This window comes from Drosophila virilis, chromosome 5 (assembly GCF_030788295.1).
Source record: "Drosophila virilis strain 15010-1051.87 chromosome 5, Dvir_AGI_RSII-ME, whole genome shotgun sequence".
Classification (NCBI taxonomy): Eukaryota; Metazoa; Arthropoda; class Insecta; order Diptera; family Drosophilidae; genus Drosophila; species Drosophila virilis.
Window position 1 is genome coordinate 23271588 of NC_091547.1, and position 14699 is coordinate 23286286.

Consider the following 14699-nt stretch of genomic DNA (forward strand, 5'->3'; position numbering starts at 1 on the left):
AGTGTCATAAATCTCCATTTGCAAGCAACAACAAAATGTTTGGGGACACAGCGTGCATCATCATCATCGGCATCATCATCATCATCATCATCATCGAGTTGCAGTCGGTTGCTGGTTTAATTCCCTGGAAATCCAAGTTGAAAGTTGAAGGCAAATTAGCAACAGCGTCAACATTGCGCCAGCGTGAAAATTAGAATTAAAAGTTGTTAAAAGTTAAAAGTTAGAATCAAAAGTTGCCAAGCAGCTAAACAAGAATAAGAACAAAGTTTTGGCCTCAGCAACAGAATTAGCCAAAAATGGAATTACTGTTACTAGTGTGTGTGAGTGTGTGTGTCAATGTGTGAAAAGGGCAATGCAAAACTGTGTACCACAAAGTGCATTCCTCCTAAATATCTGCTGACAATTTTAAGGAGATTTTCTTTCAAATATGCATTAAAAATTCTAATAATAATAAGTAGCACAGCAATTAGAACCCTTCAGTTCCAGAGATTCTTCTAGTTACCAAAAGTAAAATTTATGGTTTCAAACCAACATCAACATTTTCGCTATTCGGTGTTTAATATCTTATAGCCTCTGTCCACTGAACACATTTCTTACACATTTCTAAAAATTTTACATTTTTGGAAAATGTGCGTTTCGCCATAAAACAACACATTTCACACAACTTTCAAAAAAGACACATTTTTCAAAAATGTGTAAATTCGGCCCGAACATTTCGTGTATTTTGCGATGGTTAGTCGAGAGTCTTATCGATGTTGTAACATTTTTAGCTTATGTGAAATATATTGCCTGCACGTTCCCACATAAGAAACAACATATTTCACATTAGCAAAAAATGTTGATATTCGCTCCAAGTAATTCTTGTTTTTTGGCGATGATTTATCGAATTTCTTATTGATGGAAGCAGCTGATGTAGTATAAATGTCGCAAAGGGTCCATTAAATGGAGCCTTTGGAAGGAAGCCTTTGTGTCGCTATGGTAAATCAAATCCAACCGACGAACTGTTTATTTAGAGAAGCCGTACTTTTGCCATTCATATCTTACCGAAAAACAGACACTTGCTAAATATAAGGTATGTTGAGCAAAGTGAAAACAGGCTATTAGACTAATTAATTAATTGTTAATGACACTTCCAACTTCTCGCAAATTTTAATTTTGGAGCGTTTTGATATATAACCAAAATACAATTACACTAAGTTTGCATTGTGCTCAATTTAATGAACTATTGTAAATAATTTTCCTATAAGCCCGCATTTCACACCTGAGGCACACTTCAAATGGGCACCACAATGCAATTTATAAGCACCTCTCGAGCAGTCCTTCAATGGACCAACCCCCAATCTCATGCAGTTTCTTGTGGTTCAGGTGAAGCACACTTTAGCTGCCCGAAAGCTGCCCTCTTGAACTGCATTTGCGAGTACGAAATTGTTAAGTAAATCAGCAAACAGTACAGAAGTGTGCGTGCGTGTGTGTGTGTGTGTGTGTTGACTGTTTTTTGGTGTTTTTTATTTGCGGGCATTTCTTGTATTTTATTACAACGCTTTATGAGAGCGCCAAGCAAAAATCTGTTGGAAGCGCAGCGCAGTGAAATTAATTAAAAACGCCCACATTTCAGCGATAAATCAGTGGCGGATGCGGCGGCGGCGGCGACGGCAGCGGCGGCGGCAGCGGCGATGGCGGCCAGCGACAACGAAGACCGAGGGCAAGATTAAACGACAGCAGCAGGCGATGGCACACACACAAACACACATGCTACACACTCAACAGCACACACACACACACAAATTAAACACTAACGCATACATTTGCTGAACTCGTGCGGTGCCATAAGTCGCCCCCTGTTGCCACGCCCCGACCGTGAGGGGCCGTGTTTGCTTAAGAGCCACTAATAATCCATTGTTGGCTTTTGTCCTTGCCGCTGTTGTTGCAGCTGCTGTCGCCGTTGAACCGCAGCAATCGAACGCAGTGCAACCAAAAGAAATTGCATGTTTAACAAGCAGCTTTAACAGCGTCCCAAAAACAAAAACAACAACAACAATAAAAACAACAACAACATCTAGACCATAACAGCCACATTGTGAAGAACTTTTGAAAAACAAAAGTTGTTATGCTCGTTCGCAAAGTGAAAAGAGCATATTTATATTGGTTTTGTTCGGCTCGCTGTACGTTTGTGCTTAAAATATTCTAGAATTTTCTTATTTTAGGAAAATTAACTTCTGAAAAAAAGTATGAATTCTTATAATTTCTTTTATTTTTCGAAAATGCAGACTATTTCTTACTAGTTTCGGGTGGTTTCCTATATAAAACTTATCTTAAGATGAATACAAATTTTGCGAAAGCTGAGACCTCATCTAAAGAACTTTCCTAAAAAAATATTCCCAAGCCGAAAAAGCAGGTTATATTTTTTTAGATATTGTGAGCGAGTGTTTCGCAGTCGTTTGCACCCGACTGACATATTCTTACTTGATTATTTACCCTTGCAGAGGGTATTATAATAATGTCTTGAAATGTGTAACGCATAAAGGGAGATATCCCCAACCCATTAAGTATATACTCTTGATCAGAATAGCCATGCCCATCTGTCCGTCTGTTTCTTTGCAATCGTGATGAAAATTTGCATCAATCTTTTGGTTGCACGCAGTACATGAGTCGGAACCGACTGGATCGGACCACTATATCGTATAGCTGCCATAGCATCGATTGATCGAAGATGAAGTTCTTGTATGAAGAACTTTTTTGTTTTTCAAGATATATTGACCACACTTGGATTAACTATTTTCCCTTTGCTTCTTGGATGCGACCAAAGCTTATGAGTTATATAAAAAGTGTCAGTCAGCAAGGGTATTAAATCTTTGGCGTACCGAAGATAGCCCATATTTCTTGTTTTTTTCTTTTTGCCAGTCGCAAGCTGCTTTTATGTGTGTTCCACACGGTTTCCGAATGCCGCAGTCTCGTGCTCTTTCATAGTCCCTTTGCTTCGAGCTTTTCGAGTGCATAAAATTTCAGATTTATTTATGTTTGAGTTTTGCTGTGGCCTCTTCCGTTCGCCCGAGCCGCCGTCCCCTTTTTCTGTGGTCTCCTTGCATATAAAATGTGTTTTAAATTAAAAATTTACTTGCAAAAAAAAAGTTCAATTTTTATTTTAGTTTTATTTTTTTTTCGAAAACAAAATTTATGCAGATACTCTTAATGCTGACAGCAACAGAGAGTCGGCAGTCGGCCGGACAGTTTCAGAGTTTCCCCCAGTTCTGGGCAGCCTTCGTTTTGGGCGCCAAGTGGCAATTTAGCCAGTCGGCCAGTTCTTCAATACTTCTCGTTGCGAGTGTATCATAAATATTGTGCCGGCTTGTCTCTCTCTCTCTCTCTCTCTCTGAAATTGTCGACATTTTTATGACCGATGTTCAGAGTGGGGCGAGTTGAACATTTTAAATGCCAAAAAGCAGCTTTAACGCTGTCCGAAGCATCGGAAATCTGAATGCAAATGACATTACAATTGGCTGAGAGCTCCAGCGAATCATTTCGACTGCTGATAAAATCGTAAATAAAAGATTGTTATTGCACAAAATAATTCGACTTATTGCATTTCAAGTTGAAAGTTGCATGGTACATATAATATTTAAGCAGCTCACATTTTCAATCCCTTAGTTGGCCATTTAATGATTTAAACACATTTCTATACTCGTTCGCAACGACTCCTTCCACGTGGCAAGCGCGGATTGCAGCATTGTTAGTTGTTCTTTTCCACTTACTTATAGATTATTCTATCATAACTCTACAAAGCTCCACATTACTTTTATACATTGGCTTTCTACGAGGCACTCGAGCTCCAATGAATATTGTACGCTTAGCAGCAATTTACAGACAGACACACACACACACACCCGCTACTTGACTGTGATTATGCAATGAAAATGAAACGACCTTTTGATATACGATCGATATGCATTTTAAATGTTGTGTTAAATGGCGTATTTAGCTTGTTCGCGGCTAAAATTATGGGACAACTCCATTTGAAGCGGCACAGGAGGTCGACGCGGCAACTGCAACCGCTCGGCGACGATAAATATCCAAGTGTAAATGGATACGAGCGCCAACAAACCGGCAAGAGCCAAAGCAGCCAAGCAATGAACTAATAAAGGACAGTCATGACAACAACGCCGATGCCGACGCCGACGCCGACGCTTTATTAGCTACACCCTGTTGTAGTTGTTGTTGGCCAAGACATTATGTCCGTAAGCGCGCGCCCGCTGCAAATGCGTTGCCATAAATTTCAAGCTTTAGAGCGACGCGGAGGCAAGTCCAACAATGTCTATGAAGACGTCGGCGGCGCCGCTAATGAAGATCAACGATTGGCGCACGACGACAACAGCGACGGCGACGGCGACGCTTGCCGAGATTCCAGACAATACTGCGCGGCGCGTTTCACCTTTCCGGTCCGTTGTGGGTGGCCGCATTTCTATGCGTTGCGCGCAAATAATTCATAAATTTCATTCAATTTTTATTAAACGCACAAGATATACGAGCCGCACGGGGAGTTGCACGTTGGGGCACGTTCCGGAAATCCGCTCATTACGCAAGGCTTGTAATTAATCTGTAAAAGAAAAAAAAATCACAAAAATAAGGAAGAGCTTCTGAAAAAACTCTTGAACCCGAGTTTGTGTCGGGTCTTGCGCACCTGTTACACGTTTTGGATTCGGGACGCGCAACCGTTGCGAAAGGGTTCCTCGATTTGTGTGTAAATATTTGCAAATGACTTTGAAATTAAGCCGACTGCTTTTATTTATGGCAGGGGCTCTCCCACTGCTGCAGCAGCCCTGCCAGCTTACGCCTTACTCGTGGACATCGGATACAGGGTCGCACATTGGTTCGAGACGGCAGTAAGTAATTGAAAATGTTGACAAACGGTTCTGAAATTGTTAATTGTTAAAATATATCAAAAAGGTATAGCGGACCTACATTCTTTGATAAATCCTTATCCTTTTTCATGCAAGATTTCGGAATGCCCAAGCTTTTTGCATTCCTTTCTTTTAGAATACATTTCGAAAAAATAATAATTTTAAAGCATCCCAAACATTTATTTTTGTTTCAATTGTTTTAGCTTTTTTCTTGCTGCACAATAACAAGTTAAATAAACAAATACACAAATTGAACAATATTGGTTTGAGCCGGCTACCTTTCGTTTGCTAGTCCGATGCACAGACACCTAAGCTATATGATGACCCAAAAGGAAGCTTCTTTTAAACATTCGGCTTCCTAGCTCTTTCGACTTGGGCTATGCGTTGATTACACCTCAAACCCTTTTACATATATAGACATTTTGTGTTTAATTAACTTTTATATTCATAAAAGAAGCTCTGTGTTAGACACCAATGTGCTCCAGCTAAGGAGAACTCTAAGATAGAAAAGCCGACTGTAGCGCCGCAGATTGAATGGTCAGGCCAAGGAATAAAAATATACATAAATTATAATAATTCTGTTTTATTTTTTATGCCGGCGTGTTTCGCATGTCAGCTCATGGCATGGCAGTGGAGAAGCAGATCAGGCTGCCATTCCTCATCATTCCCAGAGCTGGTGCTCGGCCAGCAGCAGCAGGAGCAGCAGCAGCTGCGTTTTTGCCTGTTCGCCTACTCCTTCATTTGCTGTAAGCTTGGCGGGCGACACTTGACTGACGCCTCGCTGGCGCCATCTAGCGGCTGCCGACTGCGCGTGCATAACTTGCGTTTCATTATAATGAGATTATCCTTTTTGCTTGTAACTGTAACTGTGTGTTATTGTGTAAGGATTTGTTCGTATGTGTGTGTGTCTGGCACATTTTCATTCCCAGCCGGGCTCTGAACTACAACAGCTGTTTGTGTTTTCTTATTTAAATTATTTCTTCCTTTTGACGTGTTGTTATTTTATTATTTTCGACTCTCGTCTTATGCCATGTTTCGCCATTAGCTGTTGGGATTTGGGTTTGTCCTTATTTAACTTGTGCAAATAGCCTTATAAAAAGCAAAGTCAGCAAAACTTTTTACTTTCCGATAATGCAGCATGCAAAACATTTCGAACATAATTGGGTTTAGCAGGGATTCGAGAAATAACAAATGTGTATAGACACAGCATGCGATTCTCTTAAATTTAAACAATTTTCAAATTAACAATTATGTGACTACTTTTATTTATACAGTTAAACGAAAAGTAGAAAATAGATAGATGAGATGAGATTGCTGTAAAACTCTATTTTGTACGGACTCCGAATGGATTCGTTCAACTAGAAGATCTCCCATAAGAAATTCTTATTGTTGTTAAAAAAAATTAACTAAATTTTATTGACTGCTATCTTATGCCAAAAGCTTGCTTATTAAATTAATAAAATTCTTCTCTAGCCTTGGCTTGTGCATTGATTTATTTTTTCCGAAAGTATTTTACAGAATTAGTTTGGTGTTCGTGTTTATGGTTTACTTTCCCTATTTCCTAATAAAATCTTTATAATTCGATGGGTTTCATCTCCTCAGACTTAAAGCAAGAATTTCAATTGAAATTAAAAAAGCATGTAACATGTTTAGAGTCATGAGACCTCCAGCATAATGTGGAAAAGGTGTACAAATTATGCAAAAATGTGTAAAACATGGAGATAAATAAAATGACACATGTTGTTTTTTTCTTTCAAACTCTTTCGGCTAACGGTGTGATATTGATTGGAACACGGCAAGGCCGAGCCCATGTTTGAAAACCAATTAGAGCCTTTACAACAAGAGCAACAATGGTAACAGCTAACAATCAGAAATCGTGTAATGTGGCTCATTACAACATCATTTTGTACAAATATGTATGCATCTACCTTAAATCAGAGCTCTTGTCGTTGTTTCCATTGTGAGCACGCGACAACAACATGAAACTTAAGGTGTGAGCGCAATTCAAGGTAATAAATTTGAAGAAGCCCGCATAAAATATCAGATCGCCTGCAAGAGTTCCGTTTATATATAAATACGCAAAATTTTATTCAAAAATAAATTGGGCGTGTGTTACGCCTAAAGCAGAAATTGTCAAGAATCTGAGCGACGATTGGGCTGCGGATCAAAGTTGAGCACATCAAATGTGAGAATCTTGTAAAATGACACCGACCAGCCGGGATCGTTTAGGCGCGACAGAACGCGTCCCATCATCAGGTTTTGCGTTGATGGTGAGGATGATGACATTTCCGGCGGGTCCAACGGATTAGCATCATCTTGCTTGGTGTTGGAGGCGGCGGTGGGACTTTTAGAAGCATCTTGCTTGCGCCTCCACTCTGCAGTATAATCGCGACGAAAGCGTATAAAAATCTCGGCAAAAACAATGCGATGTGGCACAGACACAACATCTGATGGCGTTTTCAGTTCGCTATCCATGCGTCGAAGGATCTCATTGATTTCCACCAGCTCGGTGGGTGAATCGAAATCTTTCGTATTGCGCAGACCGACAAATAACATATCTATGAATGCGTACTTTCGGCCATAGTTCTGACGTGTTGCAACCTTCATAGGTATGGCCCGCCGCAGATGCTCCTTCTCGAAGCGTACTAGTTGAAGTCGTGAATCGTTGCGCGAGAGCAACATATCTCTTGTGATCTGTTGAAAGCCAACTGGCGTGGTATACTCGCTTATTTTATCGGCACTCTGCTGTCGTATGATGTCTGTCATCACAATGGCCGCCTGCTTGGAGCCTTCAATGAACTCGGCCTCATTAAAGCCATAATCCCATAGCCACTTAAGCTTCCACATATTGAACTTTGTAATTAGGTATTTCCAAGGATTGTGCAGATATACCAGTTTCGGTATAACCTTTCGCCGCTGTTCGTTGAGTGCATTTTGGCGTTTCCATCTACTACCGTGCACCTGGCGTGTGTTCAAAGGTGACTCAGTTGCCTTTAAGCAGGGGTGGCTTCGACACGAGATGCAGGCGATGCAGCTATCCAGGGTGAATGTACGCATTGTGCCGTTGTTAAGAAATAAATTAATTAGCATATCGACTTCAGGTGTAAAGTGCTTTGCATTTTTCTGCAATTTGATTTGACCAAAAATCGTTTTAATATTTTATTCAATTTATTGATTGTGTGTGTATAAACACAAGAAATTTTGACAAATAATTCGAAAGAATTAAGTTTAAGCAGTAACATATAGAAAGGCAGAGAAGGAGCGAAATATCTATGGCTGAGATTCACCCTGCTGGGCAAAGCAAATGCTTTCCCAACAGCGTAAAGATCGTTAAAAATTATTTGGCCGATACATAAATTATGTTCGACTTGGGTTGAATGCGTGAGTGTCTGAGTATCTGAGCGCTGCGTGGGACAAGTGCTACGGGTTGCCTTTTTTTCAACGCTCCGATCACACGCAAACGACACAAAAATGAACAACGAGCAGCTGTAGAAATGAAATAAAAGAAATGGAAAAGCTTTAAATGCAATTGTTGCGCTTTCGAGATGTGTATTTAAATGGCGAGGCAAATTTAATTATGTGTAAGATATTTAATGGAAAATTAAAGAGAAGCTGTGCAAGACTTTTAAGGTAGCGACACACAAAGAGAAATGTTCGTAAAAGCTGAAAAATCAGAATCAAGTCTGTTTCATTATTTCTAGTTAATACTATCAGCATATGTTTACTAATGGAATGGAATTTTTAAATTCAAATAACTGTATCAATAATGTTGAAAGTCTAACTACAAAATTCCTTCGACCTCAAAGAAGACATATGTGATATGACAACTTTCTAGGCCTTTTATGCGTTAGTTAAACCAAGAAAAACCTCCATTTACTGGCGGCGAATCACAATTCGTTTGCTATACGAACATTTCATTCCTGGCCTAATGCTCTGGAAACGGGCAACTATGGAAACTCGAATGTATATTTTTTTCCAACAACAACTTGAGCTAACATTAGTTTATCAATTCCCAGCCCCGTCGACTGGTTGACACAAAATGCGTGGTCGTCATCAACGACGTCACATGACGGGGCAAGAAAAACGCCGCCAGAGTTTCAGTGCTACCAACGATAAGCATCTTTTTTGAACCGCCGTGTTACAACTATACAATGGCAACACAACTAACAGATACTTATTTGAACGCTATACACACTTGCGAGTGTGCCTGTGCTTTGAGATTCAAATTGAAATTCGAATGAAAATAAGTAATTCATTTCGCTGCGGTTGGCAGGCCAGCATCGGGCATCGGGCCACGGGCATCGTTTATCTTGTTGCTCATTAAATCATTCAACTGTCAATCAACTTCCCCTCACTCAACTCATTCGTCTCGCATTGGTTGTGCCACTCATGAGCTGCATCTATGATTCGAGTCGAGTCGAGCTTAGTTGAGTGGTGTGGAGTGGAGTCGCGTCGGGTCCAGCCTGCAGCTAAAGACAGTCGTCAATTGTCTTCGGCACATAGCCAAAGGAAATATCTTTCTTTTTCAAATCATCATCATCGGCTAGCAGTCGCTGTCCAATATAATTACTCACATCCACTGTTTAAAACTGCACGCATTTCGTTCTTTTCATTGACTTAACAATGGATATAGCGGTAAATTGATTCCTATATAAACTGGTCAACTATTCAGCTCTTTGTGGATTGTTTGGCTGTTGTTCGATGCATGTCTAACATGGTTTCATATATAAATTATTATTGATAAGTGGAAATACCTAACATAATTGAAATTTGATGTCATTCTTGGTTTCATTTCTTATCACACCCCTGCTCATTCTTAACGCCGAACAGGATGCCCTCCAGGGCAAATTCCTTGATACTTAAAACCGGGCTAGCACATACAAATATTCTGTTGTAATTATAGATATACGATATAGAGCAGACAATGCGAACGATTTGAATTATTTATGAATATGTATGGGATTCCGTAGACACTTTGCTCTGCATAACTCCGCACTTCGTTTTGATTGTCGCACAATTTTTCTTCTGATCGACAGTTCGAGTTTTGAGTTTCAAAAATGGAAGTTGACATGTGTACCAGCATTCATGGATTTCCCTCCCAAGTGGTTGGACTGCGCTTAGCATAAGCATCCGTAGATTTCCATATCTAAAGCTGTTGTTGTTCGAGTATCTCGTATCTCGTGACATGGGCATGCCAAAATGCTCTCGTACCTGTCAGGCGATTCAGGTTAAATCAATCAAACGAGAGTTGGAAAAACGAAACCTGTCAACACGGTTCATTGTTTGCATGCGCCGCGTTTAATGAAAGAACCGCCCCGAAACCAAAAGCAAAACAAAACAAATAAGAGAGCTCTAGTCGAGAGTGCCCGACTAGGAGATATCCTAAGCACCGTGCCAAATGTGCAAGCTTTCTTTTACCAAAACATTAATTCACAGTTTTTTAGTTTACTGGGCCCCACACTATGCTTAAATAGCTTCGGTGTATAGATTCGCTGTTAATAGTCCGGTTCTTGTAAAATTGGAAAGCCAAAAATCCTTTTTTGAGCCGGAGAATAATTTCTTCTGCCTGTTAAATACATTTGCACAAAAACATGATACCCCTTTTAACACATTTGAAATGGGTTCGGGGTATAACAAAACGAATCGAAAGCGAACCCAACTAGACTTTCGATGCGGGAATGAGGGTCTGTAGAGGGCGGCACTATTGTAGATTTATGCGCGTATCTCACAGATACTCACACACACATATATAATTGCACACAACTTGCTGCATTTGCCATTCGTGCAGTTATTTGCATTTTTAGTTATTTCCATCTGGTGAACTATTGTCTGGTTCATACGGGTGGTCATTTAGCATATTTTGATATTGAGATTTATTGACAAGATAGAAACGTGTGCGACGTGCTCTACTGTTGCTGTTGTCGTTGTTTTTGTTGTTGTTGTTGTTGTTGTTGTTGTTGTTGCTGGTGCTTTGTCGGTAAATGCTGCAAAGGCCGGAAACGTTATGGAAACGCATATTATGTCAAATGTTACTTAGAGTTTAATTAATTGAGTTTTGAATAAAATTCGTATCGAATTACATGAGACCTGAAAAATGGGCAGAAGAAAGGGGCGCCCACTTAAACGAGGTTGACCACAGAAATCATGAGGCGCTCTGCGTGCCACAGTGGAACAATGCCAAGTGGAAATCCATATCAGAGTTTCTATGGAAACCCTGCAAAGCGCGGAATGTGGTCGTGCCATTGAAATGCGATACGCAAGGCGAGGGACTAAACGAGCGAGTTGCGGGGATCATGAGGTGATCTTACTGTCAGCCGCAAATTGAGGAATTGCTCACGGTTGCCAACTTCTAGGGTTTCAGTTGTCAGCAAATGTCAGTTTCTTTGCGGTGGAGGTCTTGGCTGGTGCTCAATTTGTCATGCAAATTGATCGCCACTTGCAAAAATGATGCCTGCTGCTTCCGCAGCAGGTTCAACTAAGTCGCTTCAAATCCGGTCGGTCAAATTGCAAAGACTTGGTTCAACGCACAGTTCGATGCAACTGGGATATGCCTGGTAATTGAATACTCTCACGCATGCGCTGATCCTGACGATTCGATTGTCATTCGCGGCGGCGTTGAGTCATTTAAAATTCCAGGGCGCGCTTTGGCTGCCAAGCTGTCAGTGCGACACCTAGCGGCCAACACCTGCAACTGTCAGTGCCACACCACGTGATGTGCCTACTTTATGGCCACTTAAGTCCAGCCACTGACAGTTGACACTCGTCCACTGCACGCGGTCGGTGCTGGTGTTGGCGTGAAACCGTCTTGAGCTTCCAAGAAAATCGCCTGGGTGTGATATCAGCATAAACTAACCCCCGCCCAGCGGCCCCATCCATTCGAAACTGGGCGAATCGTCTAATTTATGGTATTAGAGTTTGAATTTATATGCTCTTTTCCGGGGCATAACAAGCTCTACTTGACGTTTGGTTAACGTGCCCATAAGGATCAATTTCAGATGAGACGTGATTTCAATGCATTTTTACAGCCTAAACCCATTAATAATGGACTCAGAAATAAAAATGTTTGTGCAAATTTATTTAACAGACAGAATGAGCCTTCTCGACTGCATAAAGTAAAAATATTATTGATCAGCATACCATAAGAGCTGCAAGACTCTAACTTTTATTTTTTTCTGTCTTGTAAATGTTGAATATTCGTTTACATTTGGTTAGGTTAGAGCATTACCAGGTCGTTGCTTATAACATATATTTTCTTGACCGTTTTCAATGCGGTTTGTGTGCCCACGTCAGTTGTGAACAAAAAGTGCCACCCAAAAAATGTGTGGAACCTGTCAAGTAGCTTGTTTACGCGGCCATAATGCAAATGTGATCGACTTGGCCCGGCCAGAAACATCATCCATCAGCTGAGCTAGTTTTCTCGCTTGGTTACCCAAATGCATCAGTTGATACTGCATTACCCAGTAACCCAGATAGAATACCTGAGGCATCAAAGCAGAGCCAAAGCAATGTTCAGACGAGTGCGGGATTTAGGTTGTTTTTTCCAGCCAAATGTGCAGTTGCCTTTACGAGTCTGCATATATGCAGACATATACATATACAAATATATATATATAATGCTTACCTCTCGCTATCAACTTGCTTCCAAAAAGCGAAAATAAAATGCTCAACCAGAAGTAGTGGAACTGGAGGAGGATGCAAACAAACCCGACAACTGCCAGAGCTGACAGTAGCCAAAAAATATGTCATAAAAAGATATGGTCTGTGTCAATATTGACACAAGCGCTGAGTGGGGCGAGGGGCAAGGTGAACTGCCACTACAACGTAACGTATGTGCGGGTTGGGTAGTGGGGAGGGGATAAGGGGCAGCTGTTCACCTGTGTGGCTTAGAGGCGGCTACGTTGTTGTCTTCGTCATCATCTCTGTAATTTTCATTGTTTTGCGGTAAAGGGCGCAGGTCAAGCAACGTGCCACACGCTGTTTGTCAGCAAACCAGCGCCAATTACCGCACTGTGGCAACAAAAAGGTTATAGCTAAAGTCATCGTATGTCATGCACGGCTAAAAAGTGGGTCCAAGCTGCTGCGTATAAAGCCTGGAACTATTATTTATTTTTTACCATGAAGTGAACCTTAAACCAAACGAAGTGCTTATCCAAACACATCTTTTTGGTTTGTCCCAAATTTGAAAGCTCTTCGAACAGGCAGCCCCAAATTACCATGGATCTATCTAAACATATTAAGACGATGTTAATGGTGTGTCAAGCATTTTGGAAATCTATCAAACAACATTTTAAGCTTTTTCGGGGTATTTTACAGATATTATTGCATACTTTCAAGCTAATATTAAGTGCAAATTCTAGCATATCAAATTTCCCTTTTAAATGAAATTATTTCCTAACCCATCTTTTTTGATATCGATCTGTCCCCCCCCTGCTAAGCTATACTATTTTAAGCACTTTCTTAGTTTCTAGGAATTCGAGCTAATGCTTACATGCATAACTCTTATGCGGGACCCCCTTTATAGCTCTTTTGGTATTTGCACTCTATGCTAACGTATTCTATGCTTTCGCTATCCTGCCTCATTTCTAACTGGCTTAGGTTAACCAAGTTAAATTGTGCTATTTATATACCACGAAAATAACCCAAATTCTTTTATCGCTGGATAAATATTTATGTTCCCAATGGTACCGCAACTAACCCCAAAAATTCGATACGCTCATAAACAATGAGGGGAGACTGCAAAGGCAGTGCTCCCCCTTTAAAACATTTGCCACTGTCCACTGTGAATTACAGAATTGTCTCGTGTCGTATGTGGGGTAGAATATTGTGAAAGGGTCTGAAATTGGGGTTGGTTGAAAATTTTTTGGGTGAATTGTGTAGAGTGTTGAGCAGATGTGGCCTAGAACTAAATTGTTATATGTTAACTTAGTCGTCAGTCGTTGTATTTAACTACCTCAGTCCAGTTGTTGAATTATTCAAATAATAACGTTGGCGAAAATACTCGTAAAATGACTGCACACACGTGTATCAAAAGTTTTGGAACGGAGAGTTCACAAATGGATGGGGTAGGGTGCCTTCAGGTAGTTGTATATACTTGTATATTTGTGACAATCTGTTGTAATTGCGCTAATTGCAATTTATTATTCAGAGTCTCACTTGTTTTATGCTCATCATCATTATCACCAACACAATCATCATGCTGATGACGCTGAGGAGGCTGAGGATGATGGGAACAGAGAGTGGATGCTAGTGAGTGACAACGTTTCCACTGAGAGCCGACAAAATGTTGGGCAAAATATCCGCAGGATATATGCTTGTTGATTTCGCTTGAGACTTTGACATTTTATCTGTGTTGGCAGAAGGGGCGTGTCGGACGTTGGTGAGGGGGAGAGGTGGGTTGGGTAGGGTGTGAAACACGACTAAATACACAAACAAACAGAAACGATATGGCGTATAAAGATACAAATACAGATACAGATACAGATACAGATACTTATTATTAATAATGAAACCAAGCATTTATTATGTCTGTTTGTACGCGCTGCTTGTTTATTTATTTTGTATTGTATTTGCACTGGCATATCACACATATAAACACACAATATATGCCTGTTATGCGAATATATTCATAAAAATTCGTAGCTAGACTTTATAGTGTGAGTCAATATGCGTTATATGTAATATTAAATTTCGCATGCCACATGAAATTCACGTGGCGATGCTGCTCCTCGAATAGCTGCCGTTATTCAATCACTTAAATGAAGTGCGGCATTCCATATTAAATATGAAAATTATAACGCAAAATTT

At 40.4% G+C, this 14699-nt stretch overlaps 1 protein-coding gene across 1 annotated transcript; it reads right to left on the reverse strand.

Moving 5' to 3' along the window:
* Positions 1-6953: 6953 nt before the first annotated feature.
* Positions 6954-8094, reverse strand: LOC6625937 (uncharacterized). The gene has a single exon (XM_002049012.4). The coding sequence runs from the start codon at positions 7983-7985 to the stop codon at positions 7029-7031; it is 957 nt and encodes a 318-aa protein (XP_002049048.2). The 5' UTR covers positions 7986-8094; the 3' UTR covers positions 6954-7028.
* Between the last annotated feature and the right edge of the window lie 6605 nt (positions 8095-14699).